Below are 13,835 nucleotides of genomic sequence, written 5' to 3'. Positions count from 1 at the left end.
CTGAGAAAGCTCAATCCCCTGTGCTTGCTACCCTCATCATTCTAGCTAGCTGTTCCACTGGAATATAGCTGCTGGCGAGTCATGGTTATATAGATAGAGGTAGAGCCTTGCGTACCTTCGGCAACCCATATAAAAATACTGATCCATTTTGGATTTTTCTCCAGGGTCAGCTGCTTAATTTCCTAGGAATAATGAGTTGCAATACGTTTAGGTTCTGTTTACGTTTACTTCTCTGCTCTGAAAAATACCACATCCAGTAGCAACAAAATACTGTTGCCCAAGGACACCTGCTTATAGGAGTGAATCCATCCAAAGAATGCATGGTATTTGCTTTTCCCAAATTGTTGTGCACTAGAAACTTTGCCTCTTGCAAGACCACTTGTGAATATGTGTTCACAAGCTAGGGAGAGAAACCCATCCTTTTAGGATGGAGCATGGGCTTTCCATCTGTAAAATAAGGATTGAGATGCTCCATCAGCAGTGCCTCAGCCTGTGGGTTAGCAATGACAGTGTTCCTGTGGTGCTGAGCTTGCTGTTCTTTGCACTTCCTGCACATTTCCTGGTCTGTGGATGAGGGTTTATTTTGGGCTGTGGCCCATGTTAACAGAGGGGATAACTTGTTTGCATTATAGTCTGAATGTCCTTGTAGAAGAGACGTCATCCTTTGTGTCTTGTACTAACAGACGGGCTGTGCCCCCTGGAGGGGAAACGCTAACACCAAGAAGGAGGATCCATGGTGTCATTAGTACGCTTTCTTTTGAGGAGAGGGTTGTAGGCTTGAGTCATTATAGCAATTTGATGTTGCTTGGAGTTATGTGCCAAAAAAAAATTATTAAAAATTAAAATACAGTTCTTCGTCTGGAGATGGAAACTGGGTCTTAGTATGAACCTTATAACATTAGGGCACATCATCAATCAGTATTTTTAAAATCCATAAAAAGTTTATAGAATACTCTTGCTGTCCCCCAAATACACTGAACATGGTGATGCAGACCCTGATATGGTTCTCCAAGAGCTTACTTTTTTTAACAAACAAAAATATTATTAATACTCATAGTATGAAGGTTGTGACACATTCCAGTAAAAGCAAGACTGGGTCTCTGGGTTCAATCCTGCTCTCATTAATATGTATTTCTGAATATTTTGGTTGTGCACAGAAAGTGGGCCACACTTTCTAATTCTGTCTAAACAGTGGGACAAACTTCCAAAAGCCTTCTGTGAGCTGCTTTTATCTTCTGAAGGACCAGTAAAAACTGAAGAGGATATTCTGTAACCAGAAAGGCTATGTATATATGTTATGGCAATGTATAAATATGTGCATGCAAATACAGCCATCAGCAAAGGGGGTAAAAATTCTGTTCAAAACCTTGTAGATGGGACAGCAGTTTGGGGATGTAGCGAGGGCAGTCAACAGTTTCATTGGTTTAATTTGATACTAAATTGTAAAGTGGGGGTTGTTGTGGTTTTTGAAGGGAGTCATTGCTATGGGATTGGCCTAATTTGGGTGTCTTGGTCATTATGAGGTCCCAGCTGTAGCAAACAGTTCAAAATAATCAATTGTTTATCTTTCAGAGTAGCAGCCATGTTAGTCTGTATCCGCAAAAAGAAAAGGAGGACTTGTGGCACCTTAGAGACTAACAAATTTATTTGAGCATAAGCTTTCGTGAGCTACAGCTCACTTCATCGGATGCATTCAGTGGAAAATACAGTGGGGAGATTTTATATACACAGAGAACATGAAACAATGGCTGTTACCATACAGACTGTAACAAGAGTGATCAAGTAAGGTGAGCTATTACCAGCCGGAGAGAGAGAAAACCTTTTGTAGTGATAATCAAGGTGGGCCATTTCCAGCAGTTGACAGGAGCGTGTGAGGAACGGTGTGAGGGGGAATAAGCATGGGGAAATAGTTTTACTTTGTGGAATGACACATCCGCTCCCAGTATTTATTCAATCCTAGTGTAATGGTGTCCAGTTTGCAAATTAATTCCAATTCAGCAGTCTCTCGTTGGAGTCTGTTTTTGAAGTTTTTTTGTTGAAGAATTGCAACTTTTAGGTCTGTAATTGAGTGACCAGATTGTTTATCTTGTAGCTCATTGGTGCCCAATTTTTGTGCTCCATTTGGATTTGTTGAAAGCTTAATTATTACAATTAAAACAGATTCTGAGATATCTGTCAAAACCATTGAAGCTTGCAAAGCGGAAAGTACATAACACTTTTCAAAGGAAAAGAAAATAACCCGTATTTTAAAAAAGGAAATAACTTTAAAAATGTGGCTTCTGGCTTTGTTAATGTTTGTTTTTATTTTGTTTTAACTGAAGGATAAGCAAGCCTGTGTTTCAGCTTACTTGACTCTTCAGGGGAAATTAGAGGACACCTGTCAATCACTGGTTGGATCTTTCTGTCTTTGCCCTGAAATTGTTTGTAAGCATTTTTTTAACTGAGTATAAATCACTTTTCTTAAGTCAGTGCTAAAGGACATTGTTGTTCATTTTGCATCTAGAAGTACAGAGGTTGGTCCTTTGAAAGTGTAGTCCTTTTCTTGTAAAGGCAATGTCTGAAGCTGTCTCACTCTAAGCAGTCAAGCTTTGGGGGACACACGTGGCCCACATTTCAGCACATGGTTTGTAACTCCCAACCCTGCCAAAGGGCAAACCTAATTCTGGCACTGGAATTGTATCTTTAAAATTGTGCAGACTCCCATCACCGCCTGCCAAAACTCAATCTCATCAATAATTCACCAGTGATTTGGGCAGAGTATTCTCCAATCTTCTCAGTGTGAAAGGTTGCATTTAGACCTGAGTGACACAACGATCTGCCATCCAATGATCATATTTTGCCAGATGGGACAAAGGTATTTCTCAGATCAGAAATAGATTGTTTAGTTGATGAGCTGGTGGCAAACTGTGACTTCTGTTTAACTCTATTTATTTCATTTTTACCAACACCACCATCACCTTGCTTGTCTGGTTGGTTCAGCTGTGTGTTCTGTCCCTCACATAGGTTGTAAACTCTCTGAGGCCATGATTGTCTTCTCTGATACTTACCCAGTGTCTAGCACAATAGGACCCTGATTGGGGTTTCTGTGCAACCCTAATAATAATTCACAGAGGGCTATATGAGAAGAGTTCTGAGGTGCCACTCTTGGAGACATCTCTAAATAGTGTGCCAATCCAAAAGCTTAAGGATAAATCCGCTTTATGTTGGCTTAGGCTATTTGCCAAGATAGTAATCACAGTTGGTTTCATAGATGCTTTGACAATCTCAGACTTCCTCATTCTTCTGTGTTATATATCACTGTAGGTGCTGTAAAATACCATAGTGCTGAGATATCAAGGTGAATGGCATCAAAGAAATACTTTAGAAAGTAACCAGTGGTCAGTTAATACCTAATTGTGTTCACATGCATTAAGCTGGTGATTCCGAAGGTGAATACGATTTGTTCAGTTCAGCATTGCAACTGTCTTATTGCTACATAATTTATCCTTCTTTGCTTGGCTTCTGTCTCTTTCACTGTGAAATTCTTCTGCATATAGTTCATGCTTTTTGAACGTATGGGCAAAGTTCACCTGTTGTGTCACTGAACTGACCTCATTTGGGCGTCACACAAGGAATGAACTTGACCCAATGGTTTTATATCTTAGCTTCTTGTTTTTGTAGCTTCTAGATTCCTGAGTTTGTCCTTTCTCTGACCACAAGTGAAAGTTAGTTTCAAATTCTTACTGCCCTGTCTTATAGATGTTCTTTCCATGTCACACAACTGCTAAACAATTTAACATGAGTGACAGCTTCTCTTAAGAGAATCACAGGACTGGTATAGTAGAGGGTATTGCAGGTCAAAATCAATGGGCATTGTCAGAGCTATGTGGGCGTTCCAGAGTTGCTTTATTATTTTTGGGTTTTGAGAAGATAACAGCTGAAAATCCACTAGATGGATTGAGGATTTTCTTTATTTTGACAAAGGAACGGCTTTTTACATGCTGTGCTGTGACATTACAATTTGAGTGAATTTTTAGCATTATGTGAGAGAGTTTGTGTGGCTAAATCCTCTTCATGTCATATTTGAAAACTTCATCCTGAGTGATCAGCTGTATCCGATCAAACAACAAAACCACTATCTTCTAGACACCATCACTTTTTGAACCAAATGAGTATTAAGGTTCTTTATCTAGCAGGCTCTGCAAGTGGGCACCAGATAGAAATGCATGGTACTAGAAGTAACGCTCTTAGATGGTTAATTTCCACTTTAATGTCTATTGTATTGTCAACCAGGCGGGAAATTATTTCAAGGGTGGATTTCAGGGTTTTTTTTAAGCTCTCTTTTGAACCATCTGGGTTTGCCAACAAAGAAACATGGAAAGAGGCTTACACTCTCTACAAGAGCTGGTTGAAAACTTTTGAATTTTGGAATTTCAATTACATTTTGAAGAAAGAAGACACTTTTTTAAAAAAAAAATCAGCTCTGTTCTCTACCATTGTTCCCTGAGTATCTGTTATTTCCCATGGGTAGTAAAATGATACCATTTTCTATACAATAGAACCTTGCTAAACTGCACAAAAAGTCTCTTGACCTCTCAGCGAAGACTCAGTACGAGACTGCATTGCAACTTTTGCTCTTAATAAGTCTTCATTCATTTAATGAAATGTTCTACTGTGCAACATTATAATTAAAGCCATACTATAGTTGTGAGAATAACTGAACAAGGTATATTTTGTGGTGCATCTTTGTTTTTTGCATTCTGTGTTCACTTGCTAATTCACACAGGATAAAGGGTTTCCCAGTCACTACTTCTACCACTACCACTGTCATTTTACTGATCATAAATGCACTTTTAATCCTGGGTCCCCTAAAGAATATTGTTTCAGTGTGAGGGAGAGCAGCTGCCTGTCTCTGTTCTCTCCTGGCCAGGAAGGCATTTGTAAGCAAAGACAGATGCTTCCCTTCCTTGGAAAGCAGGAGATGACCTGTTGAGCTTTCTAGTTTCAGCTGACTTGTGTGTACACAGGAACTTTTCCTGCTGTGGTGACCAGGTGAGGGTCTGAGGTGCTTGACTGACTTTGTTTTAACTAATAAAATCTCCCACAGAGCATTAATAAACTGAACCAGTAACTGTACTTTCTCTCCTCTCACCATTCTGAATTGTATGTTAAGAACCCAACTTCCCTATTTAGTTAAATTGTCCTCTTTCCATGTGTACTTAGTGGGACAGATTAATCCCTTTGGGTGCAGTATGGGAAGCAAGTCATGTCCTGGAGCAGGGTATTTGCCTGTGGAAAGGCACGCAGGAGTTCCAGACAGTGGAGGCTTTTCAGGGCTCCTTCCAGCTAGCCTGGCCCTCCTCTGCCCCTTCTCCACTGGCCCTTCTTTACTAAGTGCCCTGGAGAGTGGGTCTTGCGGGCAACATGTGCTTCTGCTCCAGAAGGATTTCCTCCTGAAACGAGTTTATTTAATCTTTGTAGGAGTTCCATTTAGAACAAGATGTATCTTTCACTTTAATATAATTGAACCATCAATGGAAAGGGGGGCTTTGCTGTCCTCATCTGCAGGTCACTTCGAGGAGTAAAGGGTAAAAGAGCTGTTTTTTTCACTCCCACCTTCAGAATATTACTACTTTTTGAAATGTGAAGCTCCACAGGTTAATGGAGACTTCCATTCTCCCTCCTGGACCAATCACTGGCTTGTATTCAAATTAACTGCTTGTCCCATTCAACTGTTTTCTCTCTCTCGCTTTTGTGTATGTAATTCTAAAAGTCCCTTGATGCCAGTGGTGCCTCAAATGATTCCAATTTTCTCTTTTCCAGGACCCGTATATTGCTTTCTGCTGCGATTCTCTGTGCTTGACTTGGAGGTTTTGAAAGAAGCTGCACGCTGCTGCATGCAGTTACAGTAAGGTTAAACACTTTTTATTGATCAGTGATGAATAGAAGTAGTTGAGATTACATGTTCTTGTGATGTTATCTCCCTGACTTGTCTGTCGATACCATAGGAAGATGTTGATATCAAAGCTCATTTCTTAGGTTGGTTTAACAGACCATTATTTTGCTACAATTAATTTTTTACAGTTGACTTGAAGTAGAAGTCAAACAACATAACTATCATACTGAAGAACAACCAAACAGGTACAGATTTCATAAAGCTTTTGGAACAGAATGCAATATCAGCATTTTACGTGGAGTATGGTGTATTATCTGTCTCACTATTAAGCTTACAGAGTTCCCCATTTGAAACAGTGTGAAATGCATTTCTCTCCCTCTCTCTCTCGGAGGTGGGGAATGTCATGTAATTTAGCTCTGTCTCTGTAGATTTGCCATTTCCCCAGCTATTTTATTTCCAAGACCCCACATTACAGGGGTCATTTTGGATAATCAGCCGGACGCGAGTTCCCCGTATGACGCTGTGGCCAAAAGAGCTAATGGAATACTGGGATGCATAAATAGGGGAATTTGAAGTAGAAGTAGAGAGGTTATTTTACCTCGTATTTGGAATTGGTGCAACTGCTGCTGGAATCCTGTGTCCATTTGTGTCCAAAGTTCAAGAAGGATATTGATAAGATAAGGATATTGAGAGGGTTCAGAGAAGAGCCACAAGAATAATTAAAGGACTAGAAAATATGCCTTATAGTGGTAGACTCAAGGAGCTCAATCTATTTAGCTTAACAAAGAGAAGGTTAAGGGGTGACTTTTTTACAGTCTACAAGTATCTACCTTGAGAACAAATATTTAATGATGGGCTTTTCAGTCTAGCAGAGAAGGTATAACACGATCCAATGGGTGGAAGTTAACGTTAGATAAATTCAGATTGGGAATAAGGTGTAAACTTTCAACACTGAGAGTAAGGAACCATTGCAACAATTTACGATGGTGAATTCTCCATCACTAACAAATTTTAAATCAAGATTGGGTGTTTTTCTAAAAGATCTGCTCTAGGAAATATTTGAGCAAAGTCCTATGGTCTGTGTTATACAGGAGGTCAGATTAGATTGTCACAATGGTCCATTCTGGCTTTAGAATTTATTGAGCAAAGACTGGATGAGCCATACGATGGCTTTTCTATTAGAGAGAAGTCTTGAATTTACCTTTGATAGTAGGAGAGGAAGCCTAGCAGCTTATGAAATTCCCCTCTTGTGCTTGGTAGTTGCTCTGCAACAGCACAAACAGCCATGGTGTCAACTGGATCCATCTTATAAACTTCAGCAGACACCCTCCACTCCCAGGTAACATACGTCTCTCTTAAAGAGGTCACATTAAGAAGCTTTCAGCTTAATTCCATGTTTCTTTAATTGTAGTACTCCCCTTACATTCTCCATGTGTTCTTCAAAGGTACTGCTGTAAGCGTGTAATACATACCTCATCCCTAAGGTCCACAAGGCACTCTTCCATACACCCTAGAAGGCAGCAGGTGCATTTGTTAAACCGAAGAGGATTCTAACCCATGCATACAGGCCCCATGGAGTAATGAAGGGCATGATGTGATGGCTTTGGTGAGCCATGAAACTTTGATGGTGGGCCTTCACTTGATCCAAAAGGAAGAACCGGATTTACCTCCTAATCCACTCAGAACATCATGGATTTGAGGGATGATTTCTGTCTGCTATGGTTTGTCCATTCAATCCCCAATAGTCAATGTAGAATCTTAGACTACCATCCCTTTTCCAGACACATACCACTGACGATGGATAGGATGACTGATTTTGTAACACATCCCCTGTTTAGGAGCTCTTGCAGATATTCCTTTAGCTCTTTATATAATGGACGAGACAGTGAGATGCAAGTCTTCTGTACGTTGCTGGTAATGTCATCTGCAGACTAGAGATCTATTCCATGTCTCTGTCATCTTTGGAAAAAGCTTTGGGCTCCTCTTTCAATGTCTGCTGGAGCATTTTCCTTCGCATCTCTGACAAATGGCTCAGGTTCACTGTTGGTTCAAACAGATCTGTCATCTCTTCCGCTTAGAGGCTGTTCTCTTTGCTGGCTTTAGTCCTTGGCGCTTGATATGACCATCTCTTTTTAAACACTGATGCCACCTGGAAAGGTTTTATCTGTTGAGTATCCATCCACTTAAATTTCAGATTTAATTTTCAGTAAACTTCCCAGCACAGTTCATCCTTTCAGCGTTACGTCATGTTCTACAAGGTTACTCACAGGGATATTTATCCAGCAAGGTGATCCTTTAGGTATTTTGGCTAGTGAGTCTCATGTCTAAATCCTCAGGCCATTGAGCAGCAGCATCTGACTCAAATATGGCTATTAAACTTTCAGTATTCAGGCCTGTAAGAACCCAACATGCTGCATCAGTGGCTGTTCCTTTGGGGATTGCATACTCCTTTCCCCCTACTTTAAGCATTCACAATTTGTCAGAATTGTTTATTTCTGATGAAGTTCACAAGAGTTGCTACTTTGGCCATGCCCAAATGAGGAAATAGATGTTTCATATTGTTAATAAAGCTAAGTGCTGGTGCCTCATCAGGTAAATTGCAGCAGTGGTATTAGAAGAGATAGTCAATAACACTGTGGCTAGTGATTGAGTTCTCCAGTTTTTGTGGACTGGCCAGCACAGGAACAGTCAAGATGTTGTCATCTTTGCTTAACTGCAACTGGACTTCAATCCATCCTTCTTAAGGGATTTGAGTTCTATGGGCAGCTTTAAGATCAAGCCCATCTTCTATTTCCAGTAACTCTTCAAGCTTCCTAAGGCATGTCCTTGGGAGATTATCTTCCACCCACTGGCTCAAGAAGACTATGCACACCTGTGTCCTAGTGTCTCATCGTTTTCGCTTTATTGAGGAAACACCACACCAAACATCTCTTTCCAATTGAGCTAGTCACTCTGGTTTGCTGTTCGGGCATTAGATGACAGACATGGTTCACTCCCGGTAAATCAGACACAGGGCTCTCAGCTTTGTCTCTGCTCTCTTGTGATTTTCCTGCCTGATGCTGAAGCTGACTTTGGGACTCTGAAGTTCCACCAGTCACTCCTGGTTTTGTAGGGGTGACCCTCTGCCAGTTCCTCACGTGATCCTCTGTGCATGGCATCCCGACTGGTAGTGTTCTCCGCTCCCACATCTGAAACAGTGGTTATAAGTACTGCCTCTGCCAGACTGCCTGCAGCTAACACACACATTCTCTTTTCTGGCATTACCTGTCTGAAGGTGTCCTCATCCTAATATCACTGCTTTAGTTTTATGTCTGGACAGCTTGTCTTAATATGTGAATTTGGCTTTCATGTATTTAATATAATCAATACAGGCCTTTCGTTCCCTAGCTTCATCAGTGGGTTACCTTTAGAGATTTCTTTTCCCGTAGATGGAGGTGCTGCTTCCTGCTCCAGTCCCTGTTGTGTAGACTGTGATTTCACAGAAGTACGTTACTGCCTTCGTATGGGTTCCTCAGTTTCTTTTCTTTTTTTTTTTTTTACCTCCTCACTTTCAGCACTGTTGGTTTCGCTAATAAGGTCTCATCTGCATCCTGGTTATCTTTTTTAAAATAGGGGTGAATCGCTATTCGCATGTTGCTCTGAGATCCTGTCAGGACTGAGTGGAGGAACATGCGTGTGTGAGGAGAGGATCGTACCATAGGTTAGAGTCAGCATCAAGAGTTCTGACTAGGAAATCCTGCAGTCGCTCTTTTAGCTCTCAGGGGTGTGGTGCTCTTGAGAGCTGCTGGTAAAGTTCAGTTGTATTTTTTCCCTTATAATAGGACCGTAGGGTCAGTTTTCCCCTCCTGAGGCTCAGTTCTGGGCATTCTGCTCTGATTAGAGCCTCCATGATCTATCTGTCTTTTCAAGGTACCCCTTTTGAATCCCACTTTCAATCTTCCAGAATTGAATACAGAATGCCAGAATACTAAAACTTAATCTGTCCTTTTAGATGGGAGTTGCCAATCTGTCCTGCTATTTTAAATTATTATTTTTTTAAATTGGTTCTGTTTTCTGGAGTGGGGATCATTCTGTCCTGATATTTTAAATTTTTTTTTTTTTTAAATTGGTCCTGTTTTTGGGAGTGGAGATCATTTTCTACTCCTACTCTGTCTAGCCTGTTTACTGTGTGCAGTGTCTCAGATTTTCCATGGACCTACCCAAGAAAACTAGTGCTTTGGACACAGCATATGTAACAATTTTTGGCCCAGATCCTTTGGCACAACTGCATGTTAGCAGCAGCTGAATGGATTAATCATAAGCTGCTGTTAGTCTGCAAAGACGAGCATTTACTATTGTAATTATTTTGATTTAACTTTTCTTTTGCACAGTTGAGGAACTGGGGAATGATATGTATTTTAACCCTTGATAGCACTTAGAGTAGGAAATGAATCCTTATTTGGCTAGATTAGAAATGACACCTAATTGAACAGGAAAAAAATGAAGATATGTATGGCTAAGAACCTTGCTTCATGGTTCTTCCTGAACCCCAACCAACCTAATGTATCCTTGCATGTATGAAGGAGAATGGCTGTGTCTTTATCACATAAACCAATCAGAGAAACAATATGGAAAGGATGAGAGTAGATCACCTGTGAATACCCAGTAGTTTTGTATTCATGAGGAAGAAATATCTGATCTTTTTCAGATGCTAATATAGTGAACTCCTTGAGGTGCTTTAGAAGATTATTTTTTTCTGGGGCATAACAAGCCTGGATTTTGGGCAGTGTTCATTGTTCTGAAGCATCTGTGATTCTCTTTCTGAGAGAGTGACTCAGCAAGGGAAAAATGTAGCTTCCTTATATGGGAAGATGGCAGCAGACTGATCTCCAGAGAACCAGTGGATAGGCAGTGGAAAACTGCTCACCTAATAAAAAGAAAAGAAGTAATTGTGGCACATTAGAGACTAACAGGTGCCACAATTACTCCTTTTCTTTTTGCGGATACAGATTAACACGGCTGCTACTCTGAAACCTGCTCACCTAATGCCTTTCTGGAAAACCTGACTTTTGGGTGTGTCTTCTATGCAGAATCTGTAGACAGCTAAACTTGATACCCAGTAACCATATCCTTTAGATCATGCTGCTTCCTTTTTGGCTCATGGACCAGGGCAAAACTGTACATATGATTAAAAGTTTTTAAAATAACTTCCATGTAGGGTGGATAACTATTTGATTAAAAAAATTCAAAAAAGATTATTTTTATTTAAATTGGCTTTTAAAATTGGTTTTAAATTAGTTTTTTAAAAATAAACCTGTTTGAAATTGACAACCTATATTAAGGTGCAAACTTAGAATCTATTAAAATAATTTAAATACAAAAATTAATATGAAACAATATATATTTGCTGCCAAATTTTACAGGTCAGAGCACCGAACTGGTGGAATTAACCGGTTAAGCTTCTGGAACCAGAGTTTGTTCAAGTGCTAAACTAGCTTCTGACTGTGGTAACCTCTTCTGCAGGTGCAGAGGGAATGTTTTCTTCATTTCAGTTGAATAAATTGGTTCAGCTCCCATACTATTCATTCAAAGTTAAAGCAATTGAAAAAGCAGGAAGGCTAGTTTTCCTCTTTCAGTCTGAATAAAAATGAAGTTGGGAGAGGATGAGATCTACCAGTCCTAAAATCTTGAAGAACCTGGAGACCAGAAACAATTCAGTTCATTATCTACTGATGTTTTGTTAAATAAGTCAGTTAGTTTTCAATCCAAAATATTTTGATTAAATGTTTTTATATATCCAACAGCATTTTAATTATTTTTATTATATAAAACTATTTTAATTTATTTGAATTTGTATCCAAATAGAACTTGAAACAAATCACAAGTAAAAAATGAATAGTCATTCAGTAAATAAGAAATGCATCATTCACCATTTTCTAACATAATAAAAATGTAGAAGTTAAGAATCTGAATATATGTAAATTAATGTATGTAATTGCTTAAATAACCATGTATAGATACGGTGTACCCTTCCCATTAGCAAAAAGAAGTACAAATTTAGTGTAAAAGATATACTACATTTAGTTGCAAATCAACATGTTTTAATGGTTAATAACCAATGAGAGTCACCATGGTTTTGGGATAACAGCTAAAAAGTAAAAATGCAAAACAATTAAAGCTGAGAATTTAAATCTAGGTCTCTTGCTTGCTCATTTAAATCATGATTAAAATTGATGATTTAAATCAATCCAAGTTCCTTTATTCATAACTTGGTAATTTGTTAATGACGTTTACCTTTATGAACTTGCATGGAACGTTTAAAATAACCATATAACTGTAAGGCTGACACCAACCCCGCTCCTCAGATTAATTGTACATTGTACTATAGGTGCACAAGTTCGCTGGGTTGCATGCTGCTTCATGACAAGGGTTCCTCAACATTTTATGCTTGTCTGTTGTGATCCCAGATCGCGAAGTAATTGGGGTGTGGAAGGAGGGGAGCCTTTGGGTACCTTATGGTATTTCTTTCCTAAGGGATCAGTTTGTTGCTAAGATTACTATTGAGGAGAACGATTCCAGGCTCTGAGAATAAATGTTTGCCAAGCTCACCCTGTCAAGGTGTAATCCTTTGCAGAATAGCATTGATCCCATAAATTGAAGGCAAAGCTAACTTCTCTGGGGTGGGGAATAGGGTAGGATCTGAGCTTTATAGGATCTACGTGGTCTGATCCTTGTCGTGCCCTGCTTTGTGTCTATTTCCACTCACAGGAGGGATATTCTGTTTTGGATTTCATATACTTCAGATATGTGACATAACTGCATGCCTGGAGCAGCATTAGAGCTTGAGCTGTTGCTTTCTGGACACCTGGAGAGATTTCAATATATTGTCCAGAAATGGGTATGGATGGGTGACATGCTTTTAAGACCATGCCACAATAGAGATGTCCCTGCAAAAAAAAGTGTTTGCTATGGTTGCTTGGTTAAATGAGATGTAGGCCCCATAGTCTCTTCAGATGTGCTTTCCATTTTCCCTATCTATGTGGTCTTTCAGTAAGAAATGTGTCATTTTATCAGGAAATTCCAGTTCTAATGTAACCGGCCTCCCCTCCCCCAATCCCAAAGGGTCAGGACTATATCTGGTTTCTGGTTAGAAGGCATATACCTTTGCCATATTTTCCTTTTTATTTGGCTGGATGTTCTACATTGTTATCCTCCTTCTACCTGTAGTATCAAGTAAATCAGAGAATAGTGGGGCAAATTCCTTCCTGGATATCCTGATCCTAATTTTTATGCTGTGATATAAAGTGTGTTTCTATTTGGACGATGAGTGGAATGTTTTGTACTTTTTCAGATTTCTTTGATTCTTTGTTTCTTGATCTTTTGGTGAGGAAGTACTGGCTTTTCAACTTGTATTTGTGAGTGGAGCTCCTTATAGAGGAATTAAGGTTGGTGCAAACTAGCTTTAATTCCTCTTCTGCCTCTGAAAAGAAGATGCCTTACAGATAACATGGAGGCATGTCTTTAACTCTACTCACTTGTTTGCCACACAAATCCCAGAAGATGCCTGTTAGGGGCTGCAAGAAATTTGGCAGAACTTGCTTTAAGGGGAGTTGCTTTAAGGGGATCTTACCCTGGGGAAAGATCACAATTGCTACATTCCTGGTCAAGTTCCAACCTTCCAGGTACCTGTAACAAAAGCTTTTTGCGAAAGAATGTCTACCACTTATCTGTGAGAGCATATTTCCTTGGCTTTCCAGGGGTCTGTGGACTGAGAACAATTTTGCGATAGAGGAGCATTACAGATGGAGGATTTCTCTCTTTTGAGGCCGGGGATGGTTCTGAGTTGTGAAGTAGTACGGGAGTGGACCTAAAAGAAGTATTCCAAAGAGGGAACCTTAGAAGGTTCCTGAGTAAGGTTTACTCCTGTGGCAAAGGCCAAAGCTTACCTGAATGCTCACTCTGTTCACAAATACTGAAAAAA

At 39.7% G+C, this 13,835-nt stretch overlaps 1 protein-coding gene across 13 annotated transcripts in view; it reads left to right on the top strand.

The window, feature by feature from the left end:
• The window catches only part of AKAP13 (A-kinase anchoring protein 13), a 330,778-nt gene that overhangs the window by 56,913 nt on the left and 260,030 nt on the right, over positions 1-13,835 (top strand). For 4 of the 13 annotated variants that reach the window (XM_073304195.1, XM_073304196.1, XM_073304198.1 and 1 more), the window contains one exon: positions 5,803-5,887. The exons of 8 other annotated variants lie outside the window; for them this stretch is intronic. In XM_073304195.1, coding sequence (XP_073160296.1) covers positions 5,877-5,887 — 11 coding nt within the window. In that variant the 5' untranslated portion in view covers positions 5,803-5,876. Of the gene's footprint in view, positions 1-5,802; positions 5,893-13,835 lie in introns of all 13 variants that reach the window. One more of the 13 variants, XM_073304199.1, reaches the window with a different exon arrangement.

The sequence above is a fragment of the Lepidochelys kempii genome, chromosome 10, assembly GCF_965140265.1.
Source record: "Lepidochelys kempii isolate rLepKem1 chromosome 10, rLepKem1.hap2, whole genome shotgun sequence".
NCBI classification, from domain to species: domain Eukaryota; kingdom Metazoa; phylum Chordata; order Testudines; family Cheloniidae; genus Lepidochelys; species Lepidochelys kempii.
Note: the sequence above shows the minus strand (reverse complement) of the source record. Positions and strands in the feature narration are given on the sequence as shown.